This window comes from Cololabis saira, chromosome 13, assembly GCF_033807715.1.
Source record: "Cololabis saira isolate AMF1-May2022 chromosome 13, fColSai1.1, whole genome shotgun sequence".
In the NCBI taxonomy this organism is placed as follows: Eukaryota; Metazoa; Chordata; class Actinopteri; order Beloniformes; family Belonidae; genus Cololabis; species Cololabis saira.
The window spans coordinates 37,258,590-37,274,858 of NC_084599.1; the positions used below are offsets into that span (position 1 = coordinate 37,258,590).

Here is a 16,269-nt window from a genome sequence, read left to right on the forward strand (position 1 = left end):
GTGTTAAAAAAAGGTCACTGAAGAGAATCAGAGACACAATCTCGCTCCATCGCTAGAAGAATGGTCCTATTATGACCGCAAGCGTGCGACAAGTTTCCTTCCACCGTGTCAGACATGTCAGACAGACATTAATACATCTCTGTTTAGTGTCATAAGTGTAAACTATGAGGAATAATACACAAAGGATCCTGAATACTGATCAGACCGGCTGGTTAATCACAGCTTTAATTAAATAACATTCAAATTACATCCAGTATAATCTATAATCTATCTTCTATGATCTTTTTAAAGTTGAATTATTCTGCGTCCGTGTTTTTAATCACATCCCGACATCTACTACAGGACTTTAATGGACAGTGAGTCCTTTAGTTTTTATAGATCTTCATCAAATCAGCATAAACTAACGGATCAAATTATCATCCAAAAAAATACACTCAAGTTTATTACTACAGCCGATTCAACAACAACTGCTCCACAAAGAGATTAAAGCATAAATAAAAAGCAGGATTTAAAGTTGAAACTAAAAAAGAAAGCAATAAAATAAATCTAAAAAGACTTTACAGGACTCAAACCTGAGGACTTTAACCCAAACAGAGTTTACAAGATTTAAAATGTGATCCAGTTTGGGAACTCAAATTTAAAAGTACCAGAAAAGTAGAAAAGAGTTTAAAAGCTATAATTAAACATTATTAAAGAATTAACAAATGAGATGCAAGAAATACATGTTGCAGTGCATTGTGGGAGATTACTGAAATGCTGCAGTGAATAAAAAGTTTTTCAAGCAACTGAGAGTTTCAGCAGCCCTGATGCATTCTGGGAGTTTGAACGCAGCCTCACTGTGATTGGTTCTAACTCTGGGTACAGAAAGTGGGCGTGGCCCTGACGACCCGAGGGTTCTGATTGGTTCATTGTGGACCAGGAGGTCAGAGATGTATTCTGGTCCGAGACCATCCAGAGATTTATAAACCAGCAGCAGGATTTTAACATCTGATCTGGGACAGATGGGAAGTCGGTGTAGAGATCTGAGACCTGGAGCACAAGTTTCAAATGTCTGAAGAAACATCTGAAACCCGGATCGATGGATCTGATCAGAATCAGCATCAGGTCCTGTCAGTAATGGCTGCAGGTTAGTTTGAGCTAAAGACCCTCTCAGGCCAAACAAGAGCCGCTCGCAGCAATCTGGCATGTAATTAACACAATGGCAACTCATATCGTCTGTAAAACAAAGATTATTATGGTATGTTCAGTCTCTGTTATTCAGAAGTTCCTGGACGGAAGAAAACCGTTTGACACGTCACTTAAAGAGGACCTATTATGGCATCTAATACCTATTTAAAACAGGCCTTGAATGTCTTAAAAACAAGCTTTTGATTGTTTTTGCGAAATAAATTAGAAATTCAGCCTCTGAGCCATGTCTTTATCTTCCCAGTCTCTAACCTCATTATCTATGCAGGATTCTGAGTGGGCGGGGCTATGATAATGAGGAACTGCGCTGATTGGCTGCCTGAATGACGCGATACACCGCTACGAAAAAATGGCGGAAGCTCCGGCCGGCGGAGTTAGTTGTGGGCGTGGTTTCACGCATCGGAGGCCAAGCGATGTAAATCACATTTTGGTTACGTAACGACGGGAGCAGAATCTGAATGGCTCGTAGATCCACATCACACTGGACGGCTCATCCGGGCGGCTGTACAGACACTGCAGAATTTGGTTGCTTTCCTCCTTCTCTGAGTTGGAAGGCTGAGGGGAGACCACTTTATATGTTAAAGGAGCATGAGGCAGGATTGAGGCAGGATTTATGAAAAAAATGCGTATACGTTTTAAGTTTTGTAGTAATAATGTCAGATGAAGCGTTCCAAACCAAAAAGAATGAGCCCTCTAGTGTATCTGTGTGTAGCTGTGTGCTGCAAAATGTGCTGCAATTCCGGGCCGGAATTTCCCGCACTGGGCTGCGGATGTGACGTCACATGACGCTGCATGCACGTTCTCCCTGTTCTCCTGTGCCGGCTTCACTGTTGACTGCAGTACCCCCAACGGCCGTCGTGGCGAAGGGTGGCGCTAGAGAGTCTCATTTCTTAAAAGGAGCCTCATGCTCCTTTAAAGCAAGAAAAAACGTGTTTTTCATAATAGGTCCCCTTTAAATGAAACACTCCAGTCATGATGAATTTGTTGTCGTGTATAACTTTTCTATGAAGCACAAAAACATTCTCCCTCATATGTTTGTCCAAGATGTGAAATAACCAGTTTTTGGTTGTCAGTGTCAGGGCAGAGAGAGAGAGAGAAGACCCGGAGCAAAGAGTCCCGGTCGGGACTCGAACCTGCGCTGCCTGCTCCAGGACGACAGCAGGACTCAACCAAGGGAGCAGTCTGCACTGCAAAAACTCCTTTCTTAGAAAGTTAAAGAGCCTTGTTTCAAGAAAAAAATAAGACTGTTTTCAGACTATTTTTCCTAGTTTTTAGAGTTCTAGTCAAGAAAATCTCTCTTACTTCATTGGCTGAGATATTTTTGCTCATAATAAGACAAATTTGACTAAATTTAGGAATATTAGGCTTATTTTTAGCAGGGCTGTTTTTGCAGTGTGTGCAACCATAAACATGGCTAGAACAGCTTCTGTAGTCAAACTGATGCAAAAGACACAGATTCACCTGAAGATAAGCAAACCACAAATGAAAGCATGAGGTACTTTTACAAATAATACGACTAAAAGGAGATTTAACAGCACATGTAAGCAATGCAACGCACTAAAAAAAACACAAAGGCTGCAAGAACAGCTCTAAAAACTAACTTGAAACCTCAGAGACTCCACAGAAAAACACAAGAAATGACTTTTATAAGACTGAAAGGGACCACTAAACACAAAACAATCGGACAAAGACATAAAATACTAGATAAAGGCTAAAACAGAAAGAGCAATGCATCCTTAAAAGGAGTATTCAGGGTCTACATCTGCAAGTATGTTGCTTCAAATGCTGCAAAACTGTCATCATCAGTGTGACTGTTGTTTCTGCTTCAGCAAACTAAATGAGAAACTTTCCCCTGTTATGTGTTACTGTTTTACAACATTTTTAGCCTCCGCGCGTCTAATTTTGTCAGCGCTCCACCAGAGGAACCAAAACAAACGGAAGTATGCGTCCTAACCGAGCACATGCACGTGTAGCTGCTGGGAATGCTGCCCTGTAAAGTTCCCGGGGCCCGAAACCGACCACTTCTAATTACAGCCTCCGTTTTACTTTTCCTTTTTTAAGAGAGGCGTTGCTGAATCAATCAGCTGTCTTTGTTTTTGTTTTTCCCCACCTCACAAGGTGCCTGAAAAGCACACTTTGCCCCTCTGGAAGGCTGCTGGCTGAAAGCCATCGTTTATCTGTTAATTCAAGGGATGAGGGTGTAAAAATACCAGAAGTGAAATCCACCAGGTCTGTCGGCTGCAGCGTCCTTTCCCTTCCTCTTCATTAAAAAGTCCCTTTTCTCTGTTTTCTTTTACTTTCTCTTATTATTCTGTCAGGCATTAACTAATCTCCCTTCAATCTGCAGAGATTTCTTCTTGAATTCGGTACTCAAGCTTCTTTTTCCTCCCATTTTTGCATCAAAATCGTTTCAGTTCATTAAGATGATGAACCAACAACAGCAGGTTTAATAGAACTGGTAAGAAGTGCAATAAATGTCCAAGACAAGCAGGTTTTCAGAACTGATTACAAGGTTAAATGACCCCTTAAGTAGGACTTGAATCCTGTGTGGCCTAATATGTCAGTGGGTTAATCTCTGCATCTGTGAGGGGAGACATTCCCCCCTGAGATTTACCATCCGTCACATGCTTCTTACCTCACAGGCCATTAACACTCCAGGAAAACCAAACATCCAGCAACCGAGGAGCAGGCCGGCTCCGGCTCAAACTGTGTGGAGTATAACCCTCTAAACTAAAGAGACAACAGTGAAACTCTTACCTTAGTTTGCAGGAAACAGGATGTTAGATTCCCAGCTCCGCGGAGCCAGAAGAGTGAACGTCTGTGTGTGACTTCTGTAGAAGTACGAGGTGGAGACTTGACAGTTGGTGGGAGGAGGACGAGGACGGGAAGGAGAGCTGCATGTTAAAGCATACAGTGACAGCTCTGCACTTTGCCCTGTGTTGGACTCCAGAGTGACAGCGCTCCCCTCCGGCCCCCGTAAAAGGCAGCTTTAACAATCCAACACCCACCACCGCTGTGACAAACACTAGCAGGAGCTGATTAAGCTGCTTTATCTCCGGGTTGTCTGTCCTGCAGGGTAATTGCATTAAAATATCCGGTAGATTTGACCAACATTTGCTTGTAAAATGCAAAGGGAGATATCTTTATCTGAATCCACTGAATGCAATAAAACATAAAAGCTCTATATGGTACTATACAGGACTGTCTGAGAAAATTAGAATATTGTGATAAAGTTCTTTATTTTCTGTAATGCAATTAAAAAAACAAAAATGTCATACATTCTGGATTCATTATAAATCAACTGAAATATTGCAAGCCTTTTATTATTTTAATATTGCTGATCATGCCTTACAATTTAAGATTAAGATTCCCAGAATATTCTAATTTTTTGAGATAGGATATTTGAGTTTTCTTAAGCTGTAAGCCATAATCAGCAATATTAAAATAATAAAAGGCTTGCAATATTTCAGTTGATTTGTAATGAATCCAGAATGTATGACCTTTTTCTTTTTGTAATTCTATTACAGAAAATCACAATATTCTAATTTTCTGAGACAGTCCTGTACATGATGATGTATTTTTATTTTTGGACTTAATAAACAATATACCTTTGATTTATTTTTATGTAGATGAGGAATTGCTGAAACATTCACCAATCCATTCAGTCATGGTGTTACATAAACATTACAAATTATCAGCCTCTAAGGAATAATAAAGATTTTCCCTAAAACACTGACCCATATTATTTTTTTTTAAACTTTAGTAAAACATTCTTTAATATTATGACCCATATTTGGTTTCACTTTAGCCCTGCGATGGACTGGCGACCCCCGTAACCCTGCAAAGGATGAAATGGGTATAGAAAATGGATGGATGGATGGATGGATGGTTCACTTTAGGGGGAAAAAAGGAGAAAGTTTTAGCTTTTCTTCATGCACAATTATTAACAGCCTGCAAATGTCAGTCCTGTTCAAATCAGCGTTGGATATCAAGGTCAGTTTTTTTTGTTTTGTTGGGGAACACAGGAGTAAAATATATTAATTCAGCTTAATGGAGACTTATATTTGTTATTTGGAACTATATGACACGTTTAATTATATTAATTTTCATGGCAAAGTTACTGTTTTTGTCTGATTTTATCAAATATGCCAATAACTTTAACTATATACTCTATATAATATATATAATTATATAACTATATAATCTATAAACTCTATACGTTTGAAATGAATCAGCCATTATAATTAATAATATTACATTTGAGCCCGGTGAGGTGCCTCTGTTGGTCGAAAATGGTTTTAGTTTTGCGTAGTTTAATGGTGTTTTCATATATTTTATTACAAAAAGAAAAAAACAAACACAAAACATTTCTGTAGTCATGGTAACTCAGTTTTTGGTCCACCAGATGGAGCCAGAATATGAGTTATAAACTACAGATGAGCAGAGCCATTGAACTTGAGCACTCTCCTTTAATTTCGTGTGTGTTATAGGATTACAGGTTATTATTCAGAAAAAATAAGAACATAAGAAAAAATCAAAAAAAATAATTAAAACAAAAAAGTTAGAGCTTTTGAATGAACCGCAGAAAGAGACAGTTTAACGACTACAGTACACGCGGTCCGTGATGCCTTCACTGACTCATGTAGGCTCGTAAAAAGCGGACCATAAAATTAACGATAGCTTTTATCGCCCAATATTCATTAGAACATCAAAAACAATATAAAAAAACAGACGGCCATAGGAGAAAACTATTTCTGATTTTCTGCTGATTAACTGAAACAAAATATTTAAAATATTTTAATATAGAAGACACAGCCCCAGAAATGTCCACAATATAAGCAATAGGGAACTTGGCAGTTCTCCACATTTTCCTACTGTGTTTACTTAGTTAACCTTGCAACAGTGCAACAGTAAATGTAACAGATAAGTTATAAAGCGAAGACATAAACAAAAGGCGGGTCAAAAGTATAACATTTAAAAAATAACTAAATATAAAATAAATACATTAATAAATAAACTAAATGTTCAGTTGTTTCAATATGTTCATCACAAAAAGAACAGTTGTGGTGGTCAAAATTAGTTATTGAAAGATCTGCGTGTTCGTTTGTCTGGTGCACCATAAGGAAACCAGTGAACACAATCAAATGTTAATACAAGCTTTATTATATCCTGCACAATATTTTCCAGCCGGAGGTACACTTGTATCAAACCACATAGGTAGGAGAGAAATGCACACGTCGGTCATCAATCCAGTCATATTTATACTGAAAAGGGAGGTGTTTTGTACGTATAGGAGCAGATGTTGAACCTTATCTGTTGAACCTTATCTATGAGGCCAACGGCAAGGAAAGAAACCTCAACATGTCACACTTTCAGCCATATATTTTCTGTTTCTAATCCGACATGCCAACCCAGCAAAGATCTATGACAACCAAAACCCAGAGGAAAACTGGAGGCGACCTATTAATCTCAAAACCTCTGTTCCTCTTCACCGTCCTCACCTAAAGAAGGAGGTGGTCCTGCGCCTGTACCGAGAGCAACCATCAGTGTACAATCTTATAGAAAACCCCCTCATACCTTTATCAATTTCATGAAATCCTAACAGTATGGACCGGTCATGTGCTCAGAAAGGGAGAGGAAGTTCCGAGCATTCATACAATGGTGAGACAACTGGCTTATAGGCTTCTGGCCTGTCATTGTTGGAACCTCTGAGGATTAGAAAAAAAAAAAACATAAAATAAATGTTCAGTTGTTTCAATATGTCAGTTGTTATGGTCAAAATTAGCTATGGACGTATTTACTGTTTTTTTCTTTTTAATGTATTTTTAATGTATTTATTCGTTTTCTATTGTAATGTGTCTTGATGGGAATTTGTGAATGTGGTTGTGAGCCCTGTCAGAAAGAGGAACTTCTGTCACCATTGGGACAGACCATAAAGTATTCTAATCTAACATATATATATATATATATATATATATATATATATATATATATATATATATATATATATATATATATATATATATATATATATATATATATATATATATATATATACATATATATATGTGTATATATATATATATATATATATATATATATATATATATATATATATATATTCAATTCAATTCACTTTATTAGAGACACATCTCGAGAAGAGGTCCATAGTACCATAAAAAATTATACATGTAACATACACGATATAAAAGACAACAACCTACGATATAAAAGAGAACAAAAACCACAATACAGAAGACTTAAAAACAACAGTGACACAAAAAGAAAACAGTGTCAGGCGCAAGTGTAGAGACATGATTCAGGATTCATTAAGCAGGTAATAATGCTATTTAAAGAGTTAGATACTCTACATATAAATTTATACATCAAATTCCGTAGCACAGCAGCACAGGTTGGTACTCCAACGCTAACAAACATATATATATATATATATATATATATATATATATATATATAAAAAAAATATATATATATATATAAAAAAATATATATAAAAAAATAAAAAAAATATGTATATATATATATATATATATATATATATATATATATATATATATATATATATATATATATATATATATATATATATATATATATACTCATATATATATATATACATATTTTTTTTATTTTTTTTCTCTTTATATAAGAAAGCTGTCTAAAAACACCGGTCATGTGCTCAGAAGGGGGAGGCCCCGCCCCCTCCATAGGCCCCGCCCCCTCCATAGACACCGCCCCATTCCAGAAGCCCCGCCCCCGTCCGGAGGCCCCGCCCCCCACATAAGCCCCGCCCCCTCCACAGCGTCCCGCTACACGTCGGGCAGCAGCTCCGCTCAGCTCTAAACGTCTCTCCGTCTCCCGGAGCCGAGGAGCGGATAAAACCCTCGCCTTTCCCGGAGCCATAGCCAGGGCGTCTGCTTGTCATGGAGAGATGTAGCGGGCAGGAACCAGCCGTAACCCCCCGCCAGGACCGACAGCGAGCTAGCGGCTAACCCCTGCTGCGGGAGAGAGAGCTCCCGCCGGCCCGCGTGATGGAGGGCGGGTGTGGAGCCGCGCCGGCCCCGGTAGACCCGCCGCTGGAGCCGCTGGAGCCGCTGCAGCTGGAGCTGCCGGAGCCGGGCGGGGAGCAGCCCGGGGCGGCGCTGCCCGCCCTGCCCGCCGGGAAGAGACCCTCCACGGCCGCGGAGGACGAGGCTGCGGGCGGCGGGGCGGAGGGGAAGCTGTTCGGGAAGGGACCCGGCGGGGCCACCTCCCTGCTGCAGATCGCCATCAGGAACGGCATCTTTTTATTAATGTTTTTATTGAAAATACTTGAATTTACAAACTAACAAGGAGCAAGCACATTAGAAAAGGCCTGTACTGAGTGGACAAATTAATTGAATAGGAAATAGAAAATAAGGAACAAAAGAAAACTTAAATTAAATTAAATAAATACATTTTCTAAAATAAAATAACAAATAAAATAAATAAATGTAGCTTAAAAGAAAACAAGGAAAAAAGAAATTTGCTGTTAGGGCTGTTCGATTTTGCCCAAAAATAAAATCTCGATTTTTTTTCTCTCAAAATCCGATTTTCGATTACGATTATTTTGTGAATTGACAAAAGGCAAAGAAATGATTTCAAATATGCTGTTTTTTTATTGAACATTTGCCCCATTGGGCTTTAAGTGCAAACTTTGCTCTTATTAAACCAAAAATGATTGAATAAAGTGCAAAACTCTGTAAAATAAGTTGAAAAAAAGTTTTAAAAAATATAATAAAATATAAAGTTTTATCTCTGAAAAAAAAGTGAAAAATCGATTTTACCAGTTTCATGTTTTAACATCGTTCTAATTACATAATCGCGATTACGATTTGAAATCGATTAATCGAACAGCCCTATTTGCAGTTATAGGCTGCGTCCGAAATCGCATACTTCAACCCTAATGAGTATTAAAAACAGTATGTGAGATTTTTTTAGTGTGTCCGAAACATTAGTACGTACTCAATAGTATGTACTATCCATACTCATTCTGGAGAAATGTCTTAGTGTGGATTGATGGACACTAGCTAAGCAGAAACTTCCCACAATGCAATGCAGCAGTGTTTGTTTGCCAAGTGATACGTATATGTCATAAGTATAATATTAACTATAATAATACTATATAATATTATAATCTTCGTATATAATAATTAGGAATGGGCAATATTTTACCGTTCACGATAAACCGTCAAAAAAATTCCCCACGATAAGAATTTCTCATCTCGCGGTAGAAATGCTAAATTCCCGTTGATGACGTTTTTGTGTAAAGCTGATTTACAGTTCTGCGTTAAATCGACGCAGAAGGAAGGAAGGAAGGAAATGAGCCAGAAAGAAAGAAAGAAAGAAAGAAAGAAAGAAGGATAAATTCCTGTTGATGACGTTTTTGTGTAACAAACATGGCGGATCTTAGAGTGAGATAAATTTATAGTTAAAAAGGTGGAGTTGAATTGGTATTTTTTTTATCGGGATAAATGCCAGAAATTATCGTGATACATTTTTTCCTCCATACCGCCCATCCCTGATAATAATATTATATAACGTCATCTTGTTTCGGCCAGGATAAACGGGATGCTGTGACATGTCACTTCCTCCCAAAGGCAGGAAGTGCCGTGTGCGCTCTGAATAGTACGTCTAAATTAATGCATACTACTGATATTTACTCAAAAGTGCGCCAAACTTAGGTATACTTAAGTATACTTTTTAGTATATACTGTTTAGTATGGCATTTTGGACGCACCAATAGTTTCCTTCTGGCAGGGTTATACAACATTTCAATTCAGAATCTATTAATTTATAACACTGAATGTAATTCAGCAGTTTGTTCGCAGATTTGAAGTTCATATACTCGAGGGATTTACAGTACAACTTACATTCGTTATAAAAGGCTCGAAAATTTCGATTTGTGAATGTAGAATTTGGCCATTATGAGGATTGTGTTAGTCGGCAAATGATCTTGTCTCTTTTCCATCAGTACTCCATACATCTTATCTACATGTGATCTCAGTTCAACAGATACATTCTTTTGTCTAAACCAGGGATCGGCAACCCGCAGCTCTAGAGCCACATGCGGCTCTTTAGCGCCGCCCTAGTGGCTCCCTGGAGCTTTTTCAAAAATGTTTGATCTTTTTTTTCCTTTATTTCTTCTTTTTTTCTCTTTTTTTTCTTTTATTCTTTTTTCTCTTTTTTTTTTCTTTCTTTTTCCTTTTTTAATCTCGACATTTTGACTTTTTTCTCGAAATTTTGACTATTTCCTCGACATTTCGACTTTTTTCTCGAGACTGTACTTCAACATTAATCTAGACATTTAAAATTTTTCTCGACATTTCGACTTTTTTCTTAACATTTCAACCTTTTCATTTTTTGCGGCTCCAGACATATTTGTTTTTTGTGTTTTTGGTCCAATATGGCTCTTTCAACATTTTGGGTTGCCGACCCCTGGTCTAAACCTTCTTCTTCCACTTGGTTCCACAGGAACGGCATCTACCAGAACCAGATCAGCGGCATGACGGCACCGGGCAGCACCAACTCCCTGCTGGGCCGCCGGAGACCCCGGCACCGGCGGAACCGGTCCCTGGGGGCCCCCCCCCTGGGGGTGACCCCGGCCGGGGCGACCCCCGCCGGGGCGACCCCGGCCTGCTCGCCCCTCAGCACGCTCAGCCTGGACCGCAGGACCTTCCTGCGGCAGAAGCAGCGCAGCAAGCAGCAGCTGCAGGGCCCCGACAAGTCGTGGGTGGCGTCGGACCCGCGGCGCGGCTGCATCCACGTGCACGACTGGCTCACGCCCTCGTACCCGCGGCCGGTGCTGTGCACGCTGGACACCACCGCCGGCAGGGCTCCAGAGTGCGACCTATTAGGTCGCATATGCGACCTAATTTATTAAGGTGCGAGTTAAAATTTAAAGAGGTCGCTCCGGTGCTACTTGCAAGAGGACTAGTGGGAAAAAAAAAAATAAATAAAAAAAAAATCACTCTGCTGTGTTAGTACATTAATGGAGTGGTTGATAATACAATCTTAGTTTCTGGCTCATTCCTGCGAGTCCTATTTCTCCTCTCTCTCTCTGTCTGACTTCACCTGGTACGGTCTGCGCACGTTACGTGCACAGCAGTGCACGCGCGCGTACACGCAGCGCGCTCAAAAAGGTAAAAAAAGCAGATGCAGTATGAAGCGGTCTATAGTCGATTATTTTAAGAAGAAACTTGGAGGCAACAAACAAGGCTGGTGGTGGTGGAGGAGGAGGAGAAGGGCCAGCAGAGGGAACGACAATAATCATGGATTCTTCTTCTTCTGATGAAGCGAGTGACAGGTTGGCGAAAGAGGCGGGGGAGAGTGGGGAGAAGAAAAAAAAAGTACAGCTTTCAACAACAACGGCACGGTTCCCGTGGTTAAGATACGAGGGACAGGCCCAGGGTTCTGCGAGGGTGCATAAGCATTGCACCCTCAGTTTATGTGTTTGCTCAGTTGAAAAGACGGAAAAAAAGACAAATGCGCGCGCGTTAAGCCTCATTTATGGTTCCGCGTTAAATCGACGGCGTAGGTACGCGGCGACGCGCACCGTACACTCGCGTCCCCGCGTATCCTACGCCGTAAGATCTGCGTTGGTGCAACGCGGAACCATAAATCAGCCAGTGTCCGTCACTGATCTGTTTCCTGCAGCAGCAAGACGCTGCTCTCTGCTGCTCCATTAACACAAAGTAACGATGGATATTAAGTTGTTCAAGCACAACCACGCCAGCAAGTTTACAGGACTGTCTCAGAAAATTAGAATATTGTGATAAAGTTCTTTATTTTCATGTCATACATTCTGGATTCATTACAAATAAACTGAAATATTGCAAGCCTTTTATTATTTTAATATTGCTGATAGTTACAGTTTAAGATTAAGATTCCCGGACTATTCACATTTTTTGAGATGGGATATTTGAGTTTTCTTAAACTGTAAACCATAATCAGCAATATTAAAATAATAAAAGCCTTGCAATATTTCAGTTGATTTGTAATGAATCCAGAATGTATGACATTTTTGCATTACAGAAAATAAAGGACTTTATCACAATATTCTAATTTTATGAGACAGTCCTGTATATTTATGGTTATATTTATTTTTGTTGCTATGTTTTATTTTCTGTTGCTAGATTGTCTGATGGGTGAGGTAGGCCAGACTAAATGTAGCATTTTCTTTGTTCTGCAGCAATATTGCTGCAATAAAGCATTTGAAATACACTTTAAATATTCTTGTTTTGCTAGTATCATTCCGCTTGAAATTATGGGAAAATGCATAATTTAGTGTTGAATAAGGTGCCAGGCATGTAGTAAACATTAATTAGCCTTACTGTAGGCTATATGTGTTTCCTATACATAATGATTGTTAATCTGTAAACAGTTAATTAATGCTTAATAATGTAACTAATGTTAGCAATGAAAAATATGGTGCTACCTAATTTGTTTTGGTGCTACTAAATGAAAAGCTAGGTGGCACCAGTGCTACCTGTGAAAAAGTTAGTCTGGAGCCCTGACCGCCGGGGAGGTGGCCCTCAAGCTGCAGGGGGGCAAAGCCGGGGCGGTGCTGAAGGTGACCCGCAAACCCCCCACGGACCCCAACCACATCTACAGAGGCAGTAATGGACTCACCGATGACCAGGGGGAGGACAGACCCCCCCATACCCTCTTATCAGACCCAAAACTGTCACGTTCAGACTCTAAACTGCCTTCAAACTTCTTAAAAAATGCGAGTAACTCTTCGTCGGAGGTCAACCTAAATGACCTCTGCGTGGACCTGGGCCTGGGCGTGGCCGACGGGTACTCGGGCTCGGACATGGAGAGCAGCACCTGCGAGGACTTCAGCCCCGGCGGCCCCCGGAGCACCGAGCACCGGGACTCCCTCAGCGACGGCCTGGGCCTGGGCACCGACTCCTCGGTGCTCAGCACCAACGCCGACAGCGCCACCGAGGGCCCCGACCCGTTCGAGAGCTCCTCGGACGAGGTGGAGCTCACGTCCCCGTCGCACTCGCCCCACGACTCGGACCCCACCCCCCCGGACGCCGCCGTCGGCCCTCCCGACCGGCTACGAGGTGAAGACGGCGGCGAGGCCGGACCTGGTGGTGCCACGGATACCCCCAAGTTAATCACATCCGGCAGCAGTTCCCAGACCCGGCCCGGGGCCGGCCAGGGGTCGGCCCAGCCCGACACGGAGGGCCCCGGGGCCGGTAAAGGCTGGTGTGAGCCCGTCAACACCAGTCCCACCCCGGCACTCTTCCTGCAGCTGCACGGGGGGGCCGTGCGGAGGCTGGCAGACGATGAGAGGCCCTTACAGATCCTGAATGACTATCTGACCAACCTGGGGTTTGCAGATGCGTGGAGGGTGCAGGAGGAGGGCATGAGGCCCGAGATCGGCTGCCTGATACGCTTCTACTTTGGTGAGTACTATTTCCAGTTTGGAGAAAATTGTAAAGTTTTATTTGAAAGCTTTCTTTCATCCAGGTCCATTGTGGTGAGATTCACCAACGTTTGAGTTAGGCCTGTGTTGAAAAAATCGATTTCCCAATTCTAAATCGATTCTCATATTAATTCCTAAAAATCGATTCATATCTCTTAAGGATCGATTTTTTTTAAATTTTTTTTTGGGGGGGGGGTTCTTTTATTTATTTATGTATTTTTTTTTTTGCATTTCAACTTTTGGTTATTTTTTTGTTTATCCCCAAAAAAGGAATGTTTTGTTGGACACGAGAATAACTGGTGACAGGTTTTTGCCTTTAAATATGTTTAAAGGTATGAAAACATTAAAGTGTTAGGTTAAAATTGCATAAATTGTCTATATTTCATTACTTTATATTAGGAATGGGCGATATTTTACCGTTCACGATAAACCGTCAAAAAAATTCCCCACGGTAAGAATTTGTCATCTCGCTGTAAAAACGATAAATTCCCGTTGATGACGTTTTTGTGTAAAGCCGGATTTATGGTTCTGCGTTAAATCCACACACAACGTACGTGTGAAAGAAAGAAAGAAAGAAAGAAAGAAAGAAAGAATTCCCGTTGATACGTGTTTGTGTAACAAACATGGTGGATCTGAGTCATTCCAGTTTTGCAGTACAGGTGTAACTCATTTAATTCGTTTTTATCAATTCAATTTAATTGGTGTAGTTTAGTAGCATTTAGTATTCTTTTAGAGCAGTGTTTTTGGGGGCTCCAAAGACTGAATGTGGTGATAGATTTATAGTTACAAAGGTGGAGTTGAATTGGTATTTTTTTTATCGTCATTTTTATCGTTATCGGGATAAATGCCAGAAATTATCGTGATACATTTTTTAGTCCATACCGCTCATCCCTATTTTATATACTGTCTTGGGGTTACATTTGCAAAAAATGCTAAAAACCAAATGCTCAAAAATTAAAAACCGAAATAGACCGAAAATGGAACAAATAAAAACGGAATGTGGGAAAAAATAAAACCGGTTTCATCCGTCTCTGTTTCCTCCCTGGATCTGTTTGGTAATTCTGACCCACATGATGTTTCTGAAAGCAGTTCTATCAGCATTCTGGGAGCTGATTGGTCCTTACAGCATCATTAGCTGCCAATACTTGCTGTTTAATCTCAATATAATACTAGTAGTAATATTTTGCACAACTACAGTCATATAATTCATGCAAAAGCTCAAAAAACTGTTTTAATAACACTAACGCAAATCAATATCGGAATCGGATCGAATCAAATCTTGATAATCGATTCTGAATCTTAAGAATCGAATCGATTCTTGACATTTGAATCAATCCCCAGCCCTCTTTATTTGAAAGCTTTCTTTCATCCAGGTCCATTGTGATGAGATTCACCAGCGTTTGAGTGCATGCTCCCCGTAGTTGGGCTCTCAGCCGCTGCAGGCCACTTCAGTTGCTCTCTGGTCCGTCATTGTTCGTCCATTCTCGGTGCACCGTGAGTGCCGCCATTGTGCTTGGTCAGTCGGACGCTCAAACGAGTGTATTCAGTTGTCCTGGCCGAACAATGGCCGGCGTTGTGCGCGTGAACCCACTCGAGTCCCTCTGTGTGGCGGCCGGTAAGACGACACATCGGGGGGGTGACAGGTGTGTCAGCAACGCTGACATCCTGAATCTTCAGGGTTTCTCTTCCTAAACTGCTGCTGTTGTTTTTGTGGTTGTTGATATGATCCTGTTTAGCTGACAAGCAGAGTAAGAGGATAGAAAAACACCCGTGATCTCTTTCGGGATTAGCACAACTGGATGTTGTTTTTGACCTTGTTTTCATCGACGGACACGCCGGAGATAACGGCCAGGATTTCTTATTGTCTAAAACTAACCATTTTTTATCCAAACAGGCTTCACACATGTACTTATACACACATTTCCCAAGCATGTTATTGTTCCATTTGTCTTATTTTTTTAATGTACGTAATCTTAATTAGACCACATATTAAGTACAAATGCACAATACACTTGTTTTGAGTTTCAGGCCCCGTTTACACGTAGCAAAAACGGTGGTGTTTTCATGCGTTTTGGCCGTTCGTTTACACGAAAACGAAGCTCAAAGTCACCAAAAACGATCATTTCTGAAAACTCTGGCCAAAGTGGAGATTTCCAAAAACTCAGTCTTCACGTTTGCTTGTAAACGGAGAGAAACGGACATTTAGGCTTCAGTACATCACATTATGCGACAGAAACGTCACCAGCATCATGTGTGCAGAGGTGGACAGAGTACTCGACCCCAGTACTTGAGTAAGAGTACAAATACTACTGGTCAAAATTTACTCCGTTACAAGTAAAAGTAGCTCAGTCAAAATATTACTCGAGTAAGAGTAGAAAAGTACTTGCTTTTAAAGGTACTTAAGTATCCAAAAGTAAATGCTTTTAAATTTACTTTAAGTAAAAGTAAGAGTAAGAGTAAATTTCTTATTTTCCACATCAGTAAATTACTATATTTTTTCTAAATTAATTTAAGGATCTTTTAACTCTTGTTTCTGAGAATTCGATGTTGAGTTGTTGAAAGCAGAGAGGTAGTTCTGCTTCGGCAGACACAATAAACATTTGAAAATA

The 16,269-nt window shown here is 40.4% G+C and overlaps 2 protein-coding genes across 2 annotated transcripts in view; one reads left to right on the forward strand and one right to left on the reverse strand.

Moving 5' to 3' along the window:
* The window catches only part of tns3.2 (tensin 3, tandem duplicate 2), a 106,443-nt gene extending 102,362 nt beyond the window's left edge, over positions 1–4,081 (reverse strand). Inside the window, exon 1 of the mRNA XM_061738998.1 lies at positions 3,943–4,081. The gene's annotated coding sequence lies outside the window, so the exon portion shown is untranslated. The remainder of the gene's footprint in view (positions 1–3,942) is intronic.
* Positions 4,082–8,005: 3,924 nt separating this feature from the next.
* Positions 8,006–16,269, forward strand: part of LOC133458799 (PH domain leucine-rich repeat protein phosphatase 1-like) — a 50,736-nt gene continuing 42,472 nt past the window's right edge. The window contains exons 1-4 of the mRNA XM_061738999.1: positions 8,006–8,500; positions 10,199–10,268; positions 10,586–11,059; positions 12,752–13,640. Coding sequence (XP_061594983.1) covers positions 8,238–8,500; positions 10,199–10,268; positions 10,586–11,059; positions 12,752–13,640 — 1,696 coding nt within the window. The 5' untranslated portion in view covers positions 8,006–8,237. The remainder of the gene's footprint in view (positions 8,501–10,198; positions 10,269–10,585; positions 11,060–12,751; positions 13,641–16,269) is intronic.